Source organism: Sciurus vulgaris (genome assembly GCF_902686455.1).
Source record: "Sciurus vulgaris genome assembly, chromosome: 8".
Lineage (NCBI taxonomy): Eukaryota > Metazoa > Chordata > Mammalia > Rodentia > Sciuridae > Sciurus > Sciurus vulgaris.
This window is the reverse complement of record NC_136468.1, coordinates 19,743,677-19,758,152: the sequence shown is the minus strand read 5'-3', so window position 1 is coordinate 19,758,152 and position 14,476 is coordinate 19,743,677. Positions and strand designations below refer to the sequence as shown.

General features: G+C 43.7%; 1 protein-coding gene across 5 annotated transcripts in view; it reads right to left on the bottom strand.

Annotated features, from left to right (window-relative positions):
- LOC306667513 (solute carrier family 23 member 2-like) overlaps window positions 1-14,476 on the bottom strand; it is an 83,423-nt gene that overhangs the window by 28,065 nt on the left and 40,882 nt on the right. For 3 of the 5 annotated variants that reach the window (XM_079150198.1, XM_079150197.1, XM_079150195.1), the window contains exons 2-3: window positions 12,421-12,564; window positions 9,745-9,902 (exon numbers count right to left, since the gene is read on the bottom strand). Coding sequence is in view for 3 of the 5 variants with exons in the window: in XM_079150197.1 (XP_079006323.1) it covers window positions 9,745-9,902; window positions 12,421-12,564 (302 nt within the window). In the remaining 2 variants the exon portion in view is untranslated. The remainder of the gene's footprint in view (window positions 1-9,744; window positions 9,903-12,420; window positions 12,565-14,476) is intronic. The other 2 variants (XM_079150199.1, XM_079150196.1) reach the window with 1 other exon arrangement.

Genomic DNA, 14,476 nt, shown 5'->3' with positions numbered 1-14,476 from the left:
CTGGGCATAAAGGAACTTAGTGTTTCAATTCTGAATAGCATCATAATCCTTCTCATGTAAACACTGAAGACTGCTTTCTGTGGGGAAGGTGGGAAAAGAGGATGCCTCTATGTTGGGGGAGTGAAGGGTTGTAAAGGAAAATAAAATGATAATCCTTCATACTGGTACATCAGTCAGGAACACCTAAAATGGAAGCATGTTATTTAGAGACCTGGAAGCCAACAGCTAAATAATCAGCCAAGAAGGGTGAGAAGCTTGCCTCTGCCTAGAGGAAAAGAAGACAAAGACCTCTAGTGGGGAAGGGAAGCCTGTTTGTCTGCTTTCTACTACCCACTACCCTGAATGGACCCCTGAGACCCCCAAATTGGCAATGGACAGGGAGGCTTGGCTCCAGTCCTCCCTCTGTTCTGCTGCAGAGGCAGGATGCCTGGTCATTTTGTTTTTGTGGACTCTTCTGTCAGCACAAAGAGGAAAAACAAAGAGAAAGAGCAGGTGGAGTTACAAAGCGTAGAACTCGGCAGTTGTCCTGGTGGGGACCTTGAGCCTTAAACTGAACCCTCCCAGCCCGCTCCACAAGGCCAACTGGCAGCTGCCCCACTTCTGCTCCCAGGCACAGATTCACAGGTTACTGCTCACAAAACCTGTCTCGACTCTTGTCTAAAATCACATCATAAACGATTCTTATTTTTCCCAGTTATAAAATAATAATATAGGTACATTGAAGAAAAGTAAATGACCAATAAATTATCATGAATCTGTAACTCAGGAACAATCATTAACCTTTGATTCTTTTTATCTGTAACTAGATAAACCTCACCTAGAAGATAATATAGACCATTCATATATATCAGAAATAAGTTTCAACGTTTCTTCCAATCTTTCTTCTATCTTTTAATAGGTAAATGTTTTACAACTTTCATATTTATCAATGACCTTGACCACCATAATAGTGAGAAACCTGAAGCAAGTCCTTTAATAGGAACTGGTTAAATAAATTAGAATATATTTATTCTATGGAATGCTAAATGATCAGGTCCTCAAAGTACTATTGTGGGAAGGTGTTTATTGAAATAAAAAGATATTTGTAACACATTGCATGTGTTAAAGGGGGCATTTTTATTTGCCACAGTTAAAGCATTTAAAAAGTATTTTGAAAGACAGGATAGTACAAAATTATGTATATAATAATATGACTTTATTTTGGTGTGAAAAATAAATTTTCTGTATCAGGCACTGAACTGAGCACTTTATAAACATTACCTAATTTAATTCTCAAGACTTTGAAAAATAAAAGCAGTTGCTGCTCACCTGAGTTCTCCGGGTAAAAGTAAATGGAAATGAGATGAAGGGCAAGGAGCGCTAAGCCCCACTAGGTAGGCCATATGCCCTGTGCACCCAGGAACCTGGGGAGGACAGGCCCTTGACAGGGTCCAGCATTGGGAGGGTGGAGTTTGAGGGACTCGAGGGTAAATAGGAACTGTTGCCCCTTGGGGACAGAGATTGACTTGCTGGAATCCAACCCCACCTGTGTCATCACATTGAAGTCCCCTTCTTGGAGCCAATCCAGTGGCTAGATGAAGCATGATGTCACAGGAACCTCTCTTTGAAACAGGAAGGGAGCAGAGCCCCAGCAATGTAGGATGAAGTTGGCTAATTCTTAAATTTGAAAGGGCCACTCTGCTGTGAGAAATCCCGGGTGCCCCAAGAGCCCCAACCCTGAATTCACTGTTGAACAAAGAGGATTTTATTTATTTGTTTATTGCGCTCCTACCTCAAGGAGGTGAAGACCTGAAACACTGTGGCAAAGCCCATCACACACCCTCCCTGCAGATGAACAACTGGGGCAAATCCAGCTGCCCTCATGGGGTCAAATCCGTCCCCTCTTCCTCCATCACCAGCTCCTTTCCTTCCCCTGACATCACCACTGTGAAATATATTCTCACAGCTCTGGCCATAGATCCAGTGGTGCGTCCACTGACCCGGCAGTCATCAGGGCCAGGGCAAGGTGACTGCAGACCCCTGGTGGCTGGCATGGTCTTTGTGCAGAGCCAGGGTGGGGCAGAAGTAAGGCAAGGCAGAAGTATTTGCTCTGCACTGGAGAGAGTCCATTAATAATGGAAGGGAGACATATTACCTGGGTCACTCCAGAGGAAGAAATGACCAGGCAGAAACCATGAGCAATTCCAGACAGAGTGAAACTCTAGAATTAGGTTTGGTCAATATTCTATTTACTCCAGTGATTACCTTTTAAACTTAATAACTTATTTTGAAGTAAATGGTGATATGTCTCCCCACATGAACTTGAAGTAAACACCAAGTATGGGAGCCCGTCAGAGGATCTTTGAGGCCTCCAACCTCATATAAGGGAGGCAGCTGTCCATGCTGCCCAGGGTTAGAGTTGCCAGCCCTGCCCTGGACAAGGCCCTCATCAGCTCTTCCACCCACAGCATCAGTTTTTGTCTTTGCAATTTTTAGCATGGTTTTACTAGCTCAGGTTTTCTGAAATCTCATTGCAAAATCAGTATGTTTGTTTCTCATGTTTTCATCACTGGATATTGGTTAGCACATAAGCAAGTGTACGTAGCATTTTAAAATTTACTTTTTATATTTTTGGTATTGCAGAACAAACCTGGAGGCGCTTTACCACTGAGCTACATCTCTAGTTCTTTTTGAGACAGGGTCTTGCTAAGTTGCTGAGGCTGGCCTCAAACTTGCTATTCTCCCGCCTCTGCCTCCCAAGTGACAGGGATTACAGGTGTGCGTCACTGCCCCAGCTGTACATGGCCTTTGATTTGTGAGCTAGACTTTACAACCTACAACATCTCCGGCAGTTACTTATTAGGAACTTAGAGTGGGACCAAATCCAAGATAATGTTTATCCCAACCTTAGTCTAATGATATTAACATGATTTTATTCCCAAATTTATTTCCCTCTTGCTCTACCTGTTTAACTAGAATGAAAGTGCCTTGAACCCTAACTCCTGATTTAGGCTTCTCAAAAAACTTCCCACAGGCCCTTTCACTCCCCATTGTCCTGCTGAAAGGACACTTCCTCATGTATTCCATCAACATCTTAAATTGGGATTTTTAAAATTTATCTGGTTCAACCATGTATTTTACAGATGAGAAAACTGAGCCCTAGAGAAGGAGAAGGACTTGTCCAAGTCCCACAGTGCAGAGCCAGTCTAGTATTGAGCCACCAGCTTCCAAGCTGAAAACGTTTTGATAAAACAAACACCATCTCGGGTCTTGGGAGTGGGTGCAGCCATTCACAGAGCTCTGTGTTTGTGACTCTGTAACTGCGTGGGGCTGGGGTAGGGACAGGCTCCTAATCCAGGCAGGGAGCTTCCAGGCCCGAAGGCGACTGCAGGAACTCACATCTGGGCCAATACAGGGGGTTATGGGGGCCCGGAGACAGCCAGAGGAAATGTACTTGGAGTCCTTAGTGGGGGACTTAGAGGAGATCTTCACTTACAGGGATGACAACAGAAAAAGGAAGAGGGAGAAGAGAAATAACTGCCAAAAATGGTAGCAAAACTAGCCCCTTCTCTCCAAGGACCTGGAAGAACTCCAGGATTGTTCTGTCCCTGGAGACGGCCCAAAAGGAAGTGCCCTGAGAAGTGCTTTTGATTTGAAAGCATGAAAGACCATGGAAGGAGTGAGTATTCTCCCCTGGATGCTGTCCGTGTTCCCTCCACCCTGGAAATGGTCGTCCAGCCTCCCACCATCTACACCTGCAGAGCCTTAGTTCAATAATGAGGAGCAATTGGACATGCACTTACTTCCTGCCCAGCTGTTTTCTCTTAAGACAGCTCAGGCAGAAGCACTCTGGAGGGAATGTTTTCCATCCTCCTTTGCAACCTCAGGGCCAAGCACAGGCCTGATGCAGCTTAGGTCCACAGGGAATTTATAGTGAGCAGCCCCCACTCCACCTACCAAAGGGCCTGGCAGTGTGTTTTCTAGTGATCTGCCATTGTAGAAGCTGGAAAAGCAGAACGTTTCAGCCACGATTGGATGAGTTATGTCTTCTTGCCATTGCCCCCTCTCTTTCCCTAAACATTGCCCCAGGTGGCATTTAAAAGGCAAAGAGCATTTCTAGGATTTGACTAAAGGGACGTTGAGTCAGGATGCATTCTATTAGAATATACTATGACATTTTTATGTCACTTGAGACATAAATATGAAATCATAAAATAGGGGGAGAGCAGTATTACAGGTGACTATAAGAGAGGTAAATAATTAAAATGTCCTGCCACTTTTTCTGTGACATTGTGGTCTTTATCTCTTTTTTAAGTTTTATAATTTGTTGTGATTACTTTTTTCTACCTAAACAAATACTCTCATTTTTACACGGTTTCTTAATTCACAAATGTCTATTTTTTGCCTTAAAAGGCACAAAAACTGCATAAGCTTCAGACTAAGCAAACCTAGATCCATCCTTTTGACGAAATGCTAAAAACTGTTAAAGGAAGGAGGTCCTGGACTAGCCTGGGTGAGGCAGGTGACTAGGAAAGGTCCAGGTGACCCACCCAGAAGGAATTTTCCTGAGAAGGACCCACCCAAAGGAGCCATTGCTAAGTCTGGAGAATCAGAGCAGGGCAGGGAGTGGTGGTAGAGAGTGTAGAAGAAGAGATGTGTCAAAACAAGGGGAAGCGCTCCAAGGACACATTTTCCAGACTTCACAGTTTTTCCCAGGTCATGTCCGTGGACAAAGGACTCCATTTTACCTACACAGATTTTAACAATCCACATAAGCTCAAAAAGGTCTTGATGGTGGGGTGGGGGAATGTGATTCCACCGATTCTAGCTGCTGATCACCTCAACAATGGTGCAAGGGAGCATGGCTTCAGTTCACGGGTCCCAATCATGTGTTTGAATCACTGAATGTCTGCTGTCTTGGGGACTCAGAACAGAATTTCTCTTCTCATTCATTGGGAGCCCTTCCTCAATACCAGCTGCCATATGAATGGCCCTGGCAGGTCTAGAACTGGACCTCAGCTAGAGTAATCAGAGCTCCTCTCTGGAATTTTAACATGAGAGACTAGCCAGAGTCGTGTTAGCTTGCTCTTGGGTGGGAAGCGTTTGAATGTCCAGCACCCCTTTCAACAGTCACATTTTAGACAGTGCTGCTGTTCATTTTATATGTCAATGGATAAAGAGGTACCCAGATAATTGGTAAGCCATTACTGGTTGTATCTGAGAGTGTTTCTAGAAGAGACTGGCATTGCAATCAGTAGTAAGTAAAGTGTGGGCAGCCATCAGCCTATCTATTGAGGATCCAAATAGAACAAAAGGGTGAAGGAAGCACGAAATCTCTCTCTCTTCTTGGGTGGGACACCCACCTTCTTCTGCCCTCAGACCTTGTGCTCTTGCTTCCTTATACTTCAGACTCAGTCTGGGAGTTACACCCTTGACTTCCCACCCTCCACCCCACACCCTATAGTATGGCCTTTGGACTCAGTCCAAATCATACCACCACAGTTCCTGATTCCCCAGCATGCAGATGGTAGATCATGGGAGTTCTTGAATTCCATTACTACAGGGACCAATTTCTATAACAAATCTCATCTTACATATGGCCATACAAATCCTGCTCCTTATGCTTCTCTGGAGAACCCTAATTAATACACACAGCAAGAACCTTCTGAGAAATGAAGCTCAGACACTATCAGAGTTCTGTCCTCAAACCAGGAGAGGAGAGCAGTGTATACTTAGCCCTAAGCTTTGGAGAATGGAGTCTGGCTTCTTTGAAAAGATAAATAAGATTGACAAACCCTTAGTCAAACTAACCAAAATAAAAAGAGAGAAAACCCAAATTATTAAGTTTAGAGATGAAAAAGGACAAATCAGGGCTGGGGAGATAGCTCAGTTGGTAGAGCGCTTGCCGCACAAGTACAAGGCCCTGAGTCCAATCCCCAGTACCACAAAAAAGAAAGGAAAAAGGAAAAATCACCATAGACATCTCAGAAATTCAGCCAATCATTAGGAACTATTTTGAAAACTTAGACTCAAATAAATTGGAAAACCTAGAAAAATGAATATATTTGTATATAAACATAATATGCCAAAACTGACTCAAGAAAACATAGAAAACCTAAACATACCAATAACTAGTAATGAGATAGAATCAGTAATAAAAAGCTGTTCAACAAAGAAAAGCCCAGGATTCTTAGCTGGTAGACCAAATCTTTAAAAAAGATATAATGCCCAAACTCCTCAAATTGTTCCATGAACTAGAAAGGGATGAAACAATTCCAAATTCATTCTATTAAGTCAGGATTACACGCATAGCAAAAGCAGATAAGGATGCATCTAGAAAACTACATTAAAAAACTCCAGTCTAATATCTCTGATGAACTTAGATGCACAAATACTTACAGAAATATTAACAAATCATGTTCAACAACATATCGAGGAGATTGTACACCAAAACCAAGTTGGTTTTATTCCAGAGATGCAAGGATGGTTTCATTTATGCCAGTCAGTAAATGTCATTCATCGCATATACAGAATTAAGGTAAAAAATCACTTAGTCATCTCAATAGGCCTTCAACGAAATTCGGCACCCATTAATGATAAAAACACTGAAGAAACAAGGAATATAAGGAAACTACATCAAAATCATAAAGGCTATATGTAAAAACCCAGAAGCAAACCTCACGGTACATGGGAAAAAACTGAAAGCATTTCCTTTAAAATCTGGGACAAGACAAGGTTGTCTACCCTCACCACTCCTATTTAATGTAGTGCTGGAAATTCTGCTAGTGCAATTAAGCAAGAGAAGGAAATAAAATGGATAAAAATAGAAAATTTTATTAAGAAGTCAAACTATCACTGTTTGCAGATGATATGATCCTATACCTAGAAGATCCAAAAAACTTCACCAAAAGACTGCTATAGCTAATAAAGTTGGAGTTGGCAAAGTAGCAGGTTACCAAATCAACATACAAAAATCAATATCTTTCCTATATACCAACAATGAATCAGCTGAGAAAGAAATCAGGAAAACAATTATATTCACAATAGCCTCAAAAAAATAAAATGAAATATCTAGGAATAAATCTAACCAAGGAGGTGAAAGATCTCTAATGAAAACCATAGAACATTGAAAAAAGAAATTAAAGAAGACCTGAAAATATGGAAAGACCTTCCATATTCATGGATAGGCAGAATTAATATTATGGAAATGGCCATACTGACAAAAGCAATATACAGATTCCATGCAATCCCCACCAAAATAGCAATCACATTCTTCACAGAACTAGAAAAACAGCCCTAAATTCACTTGGAAGAATAGAATATCCAGAATAGCCAAAGCAATTTTAAGCCAAGAAAGCAATGAATGGTAGAGGCAATACACTACCTGATTCAAATTATACTACAGAGCTACAGTAACAAAAACTGCATGCTACTGGCATAAAAACAGACACATAGACCAGTGATACAGAATAGAAGACACAGAGACAACCCCATATATCTATAGTCATCTGATCCTTGACAAGGGTGCCAAAAACATACACTGGAGAAAAGACAGCCTTTTGAACAATTGGCACTGGGAAAACTAGTTATCTATATGTAGAATAATGACACTAGTCTCTTATCTTGCCCCCCTGCATAAAAATCAACTCGAAATGGATCAAAGTCCTTGCAATTAGATCAGAAACTATACAAATCCTAGAAGAAAACATAGGGTTGGCACTGTAGCATACAGGCACAGTTAACTTTCTCAATAGGACCCATAAAGTTCAGAAAATAATGTCAAGAATTAATAAATGGGATGACTTCAAATTAAAAAGCTTCAGCACACCATAGGAAACAATTAGGAATGTGAAGAGAGAATCTACAGAATGAGAGAAAACTCCTTGCTAGCTACTCTTCTAACAGAGGATTAAAGTCCAGAATATATAAAGAACTCAAAAAAAAAAATAAAAAACTTTACACCAAAGATCAAATAACCCAATTAATAAATGGGGAAATGAATTAGACATTTCTCAAAAGAAAAAATACAAATGGCAAAAACAAATACATGGAAAACTGTTTAACATCATTACCAATTAGGGAAATACAAATCAAAACTACACTATTTCATCCTACTCCAGTAAGAATAGAGGTCATCAAGAATACAAATAATAATAAATGCTGGAGAGGATGTGGAGGAAAAAGGACATTTTTACACTGTTGGTGGGATTGTAAATTAGTCCAGCTATTATGGAAATCAGCATGGAGGTTCCTCAAGACTAGGCATGGAACCACCATATGACCCAGCTATACCGCTTCTCAGTAATTACCCTGAAGAATTAAAGTCAACTTACTATGGTGATGCATGCATATTCATGTATATAGCACACAATTCACAATAGCCAAACTATGGTGTCCATCAGTGAATGAATAGATAAAGAAAAAAATATATATATATATACACATATATATAAACTCATATATTTGCAGGAAAATGGATGGAACTAGAGACCATTATATTAAGCAAAATAAGTCAAACTCCAGAGGTCATGAGTCATATGTTTTCTCTCATATGCAGAAGCTAGAAAGGAAAAAGGAAAATAAAATTGTTGGGGAGAATCTCATGAAAATCCAAGGGAGGTCAGTAGAGGAGAGGAACTAAGAAGGAGGGAGGAGGAAGTACTGGGGGTGACACTAACCAAATTACATTGTTTTATGTCGTGTATGTAGGGATACATAACAACAAATCCCATAAATAAGTAAAACTATAAAGTACAAAAAAAAAAAAAAAGTTTGGGGAAAAACCTATAAGCTCAGACACTGTCAGAGTCCTGCCCTCCCACCAGGAGCAGAGAGCAGCCCACACTTAGCTCAAAGCTTTGGAGGATGAAGCCTGGCTCCTTCAGGGAGAAAGTTTCAGGACCAAGGGCCCAGGGCCCTCTCCTGTGAGTCTCCCAACTTCTGCCTGAGTGTCCCTGTGCTCCTTCCTGGGCCTGCTTGGACCCTTTTCCAGGCCTGACTTGCTAAGGCAGACGCTGAGGGACTGGTGCCCCCGCAGGCATGAAGGACGGCAAAGGGCCAGCAGTGTGGGGGGTCTGTGGCTGTGGGAGGCTTGGATGTGCAGGCTGGAGTGTCCTCGCTCATACATGTGAGACCATTTGTGATTTGGAACAGAACATGAAGTGGGAAGAGAAGGGGGAGCGAACAGGCTGGAAGCTGTTATCCCAAGACTGCCAGACTGCAAAGGAGAACTGAAGGAGTCAGAGGAATCGAAATCCAAACCCAGCCTTCCAGGTGGGAGGACCGGGACATGCTGTATTGCAGAGCTTGTCAGCTTGGGGTACAACTTTCCAACATTTACACATGGAATTGTTGAATTCCTATTGATACTCCTGCCAAGGGGCTTACAAACAAGGCCTGAGCAGAGACAGAGACAGAGACAGAGACAGAGTGAGCGAGCGTCAGAGCTCAATGGCATTTGAGTTCCTGGTTCTTCATGTTCTGGAAGCATAGATGCACCCCTGCCTTGTTCTAGGTTTGATCTTTTAAGTTCATAAAGAACACATTTTCCCCTAAGCTAATCTGGATTTGTGTTATTTTCCATCAAACACCCTGGCTAATACAGATCATCAGTCTTGGAGCTGGAGATAGAGAGAGAAAGAAAGAAATGGATGGAGCACCCCTCTGTTACACCACTCCAGCTTCCAGACCATCTCCCCAACTGCGGCCAGGCAGACCGTGCTGATACTTGGCTGGTAAGTCAGAATCCAGAGCGGTTTTACCTACCTGACCCCAAAAAGCACTTGCAGGAGAGTGCAGATGCCAGAGACGAAGAAAATGGTGCTGATGAGGTAGCTCTGGGTCAGGGGGTCATGCTGCAGGCACAGGTCCTTGGCCAGGATGAGCGGCACCGCTACCAGTCCTCCCAGGGCCGTGATGAAGTGCTGTGGGCACAGACAGATGAGTGGGTGAATGCTGTGGCTACACCCAGTAAGGGTACAGACCAAGCCTTAACAAGGATGTACTTCCTGGGGCCAGGAACAAGAGCTCGGTGGGGGTCTGGCCATCAGTGAGGGGCAAACATCCAAGTTAGGTGTAGGAAGCAGGGACCCAGCCAGAGGGACTGGGCTGTGAGCGCAGGGCTCAGGCACTGGGGACTGGTATCTAGGAAAGAAACTGAGGCAGAAACACAAGCACAGGAGGGCATAACAGGAACCAAACTGGGGCCTAAGAATGAGAACACAGCAAGGGTCTCCTCACCCCATGAGGCAACGGTGAGAGTAGCTATCGACAAAGAAGGCCTGAGAGTTCACTTGGAGCCACTGGCCAACAGCTGTTTGAGGCCTCCCTGACAGGACAGAGTTGAACCCAGGGCAGGACAGGGCAGAATTCATAGCAGACAGCCTCAATTATGCAAAGGCTAAATTAGATGAGATGAGTGATAGGAGATAAATAGATAGAAAACAGAGAAAGAGAAAGAGAGAGAGAGAGGGTATGTACACAGACACTTAGATAGATGGATAGGAGGTAGGTAGATAAGGGGGCCAAGCAAAAAACTGACCACTGAGCCAAACATTCTGAGAACAAAGACACATGAAGCCACCTGCTTCTTTCCCTTGCTCTAATCCTCCCTGGGCTCTGCTAAGCTAGACCATGACTGCTGGCACTGCCACAGAGCTTCATGTTCCTGGTACTGATAGACTCCCTTGGTATGCAGCAAACGTACCATTGCGGGTTCACCCAGTAGAGGGTTCTCTACCTCATCCTATAAGAATAGGGCATAAGTGAAGAGAGGGTAGGCAGGCTTGGTTTGTCTTGGTTATAAAAGTGAGCTGCTGGGCCAATCAAGACATAAACAAGAAGGAAGAGAGGAAGAAAGGAGGGAAATGAAAAGCTTGCTGTGAAGGGCGGTGCCTTGAAGAGTCCCCTGAAGGTGTCCTTAGGTGGAATGAAGACACAGACCCAGAACACCTGACCCTGCCTTGTCCCAAGCACCCCTCCCGTCCACAAAACAGCCAGACCTACACACAAAGGAGGCAAAGTAAGCATGTTATTCTGTTCTTATTTTGTTGGGGTTTGATCTAAAACCTCAATATGAGCTAAATTAGACCAGAGAGAAAGTTAGGTTTCCTTAAGAACATTAAAAACTAAAATCATTCTATACATTGCATGGGCCTGCTTTTCCATGACCCATTTACCCTCCAGGAAAGTGGAGTCTCAGAACGTACGACTCCAACAAGACAGAGAATTAGCCCCTTGAGACACCATGGTGTCCACTGCCTAAGGTGGAACAGGCCTTGGTGCCAGGAAGAACCCTGGGCCAGCGCACCTGGGGAGAGGTATCCCCATGTCTCTCCAGCCTATGGGTAGAAATAGCAGAGGAAGGAAAGTGGAAGTGAAATCCAAAGCCAGGTTTCCTTGAGAGGGGCAACTCCAGTTCCTGTCACCACGTCCAGCAATGTCCCAAGGGACCAGTGCACGAGGTTAATCCCCTCAGTGAATGTTCTGGAATAACCCAACCAGTATGCTCAGCACTGTTCTTCAGCAGAAGAAGAAGGGATGAGATGTGTGTTGGAGGCAGAGGAGACTTTGAACTCCCACTAAAAGAAAGTTGCCCACCCTCTTCCTTTCTTGGTTAAACTTGCCAGCTTCAACAAAGTATAGTCAGTGAGGAGTGAAATGCCCCTAAAGGAAGAGGAGTGAGGGTCAGAGAAGAAATGCCAATATGCATATATATGACCTTTGACAATTCTTGTCATTGTTCTTGTGTCCCTTTGAGATGCATGACATGACAAGTCCCATCCTTCATAGCCTCTTATAAATGCTTCTTTGACCTGCCACCAGTCAGGTCAATATAGGACACAAGATTGTCTAGGTCAAATACCCACCAATGTTTCATTTTCTATCTCATGTCATGACAATCAAAATCATCAGGGTCAAACCCCTCTTGTTAGCAAATAAATATCTTTTTCTCCCCTTGCATCGCTGAGAACTGAACTCACCACTTACCCATATACTAGGCAGGTGCTCTGCCACTGAGTTCCAGCCACAGGCCCCAAATAAAGCTCTGGATCTCAGAGAACACAAGGCATTTGATGGAGGCTAAATCGCTAAGAGCAGGTCCAGCTGGCAGGGCAGGCACTAAGGAGGGCACTGAGCCTAGCACCTCTCTGGTCTCATCCAAATGATGTAGACTTAACCACGCCAGTGACCCCACTCAAGAGAAAAATGGAATGGTGAATGCCTTGATGTGAGTCAGCTCAGCATGAGGAAGAATTCTTTTCTAATAATACATCCCTATCCCCAAATGTCCAGAGAGAGGGAGACTAAAGGGGCTTGAGGTCCCCTGAAGGTCAACCATGGAAGACATGATGCTAGCTGAAGTCAGCAGTGTTGACCAATTTGATCTGGGGCTGTGTTGAGGTGACTTTGGAGGCAGAGCCTCTTGCTGGGTGGCATTACCTGGATCCCCAAGAAGATGCAGAGATACCATGGTGGGATGTCTAAGACACCGTAGGCCAATGAGCTACTGGAACTCACAGGCCGTCCATCCTTCCTTCCGTCCTGGCCGACAGTGAGGGAGCTGAGCGCTGCATCATCCCTCTGCTGGGAACAAGAGAAGGACATGTGTTAGCATTTCAAGAGGAATCAAGGACAATCCCTGACTCCCACTGGATGGTAGCAGAGCCTTCCCGAGGCCAGAGGCAGTGGGGCAGGGATGATGTTAATCACTGGGGATGTGAGATCAGACTCCACACAGTGAGATTTCCTATGTTGTGCATCTGCATCTGGGCCTCTGTGTCTGGAGCCATAGAAGGGGAAAGCAGGCTTTACCCAAAGCCTTGGCAGACAGGCAGCTCTGTGGTGGACAAGAGAAGGCAACCTCAAGGTGAGAAGATGGTAGGTTCCCCTCGTGGCACTTTGCACGTGCTCCCATTGCCAAAGCCCAGTTCCAAGCACATTTGTCATAATGAATGGTTTCCATCTTTGTTTTTCCCTGGTTGTGAATTTCAGGAAGAACTTACTGAAATTGCCTTACCTGCCTTCGAGACCCCAGCCTCTAGAGAGTGCAGTCCCTGTGCTCAGTGTAGACTGACTCACTGAATGTGACACGCCAGTGTAAATGAGTGCAGTTCACAGAGAAGGATCTAGAGTCAAGAGTCAACTTGCACTCCTACCAGTTTAACCAACATTAACTCTGAATTATAGACCCTCTCTCCGACTCTGACTGGAGAGCTTACTAGCCTTGGGCAACTAGTAAGATTTCCAAGTCTCAGTTATTTTATCTACATAAAGAAGTAACACCACCCTCACAGACGGTTTAGAAGTTAATTTCTTCTTGCAGTACTGGGGATTGAATCCAAGAGCACTCTACCATGGAGCCCCATTCCCAGCCATTTTGATTTTTTATTTTGAGACAGGGTTTCAAACTTGGCATCCTTTTGCCTCAGTGTTCTCAGTGGCTGGGATTAAAGGCATGTACCACCACACCTGACTAGAAAATCAAATTGCAGGAAGAACCACATAATCCAGGGCCTGGCACAGTGTACCTACTCAATATTAGCTGAACCTCCTTAAAGTGGAAGGCCTTTGAACATGGGCTGAGGTTCACATTTGAGCATCTGACCACAAGTTGCAATAACATGAAATCATTGTCTGTGGTGTGGCCAGAAGGTGGCAAGGCCACTGCATGAAGAACAGGCTATTCTATGTGAAGTGCCCTCAAGGGAAACCTCAGGCCCTGGCCAGACCACAAGTGCAGGGTCTGCACATGTATGGGCATCTCATGGAGACAGTCCTGAAACAATGTCGAAGTCATCCACTCCCATACCCTCCTCTATGCCTAAGTACCGTGAACTTCACGTTGGCTCTATGGGGTCCTCCCTCCTTAGAAAAATATTGAAATTATATTTTGGGACTACATAGGTATTAAGAGAAATATATCATCACAATAAAACATTTTCTATGACCTTAAGTGTATTTCTTCCAACCAATTTTAAAAGAAATGAAAACTTTGTCATGGGCCCCTACAAGTCCTAAGGCCTTGGTAACGGTTCCTAAACCACCTAGTGGATTTGTGGTTCTGCTCTGCAGAAGTGGAAGAAGACAGGTGAGTTCACCATTTGTTTAGATGGGACAGAAATTCAGAAAACCTCTAGATCAAAAGAAGGGTGTTTGTCCCCACCATCTCTAGGTCAGCACTGTCCCTAGGGAACATTATATAGAGCCCTCCTCCTTACCCAGGGACTCAATGTCCAAGGTTCCAGTTACTTGAGGTAAATAATAATGGGAAAATATTAAATGAAAGATTTCAGAAATAAACAAAATATTCACAAGTTTTAAACTGCATGCTGTTTCAAATAGTGTGATGTAATCTTGGACTGTCTAGCTTCATCCTCCTGGGAAGTAAATCATCCCTTCATCCAGCATATCCACACCTCCCTCCACTTAAGTATGGAGGGTATCCATACTCTCCACTAAAGTATATAGTAATTGCCTCATAAGGCTGTATGGATGC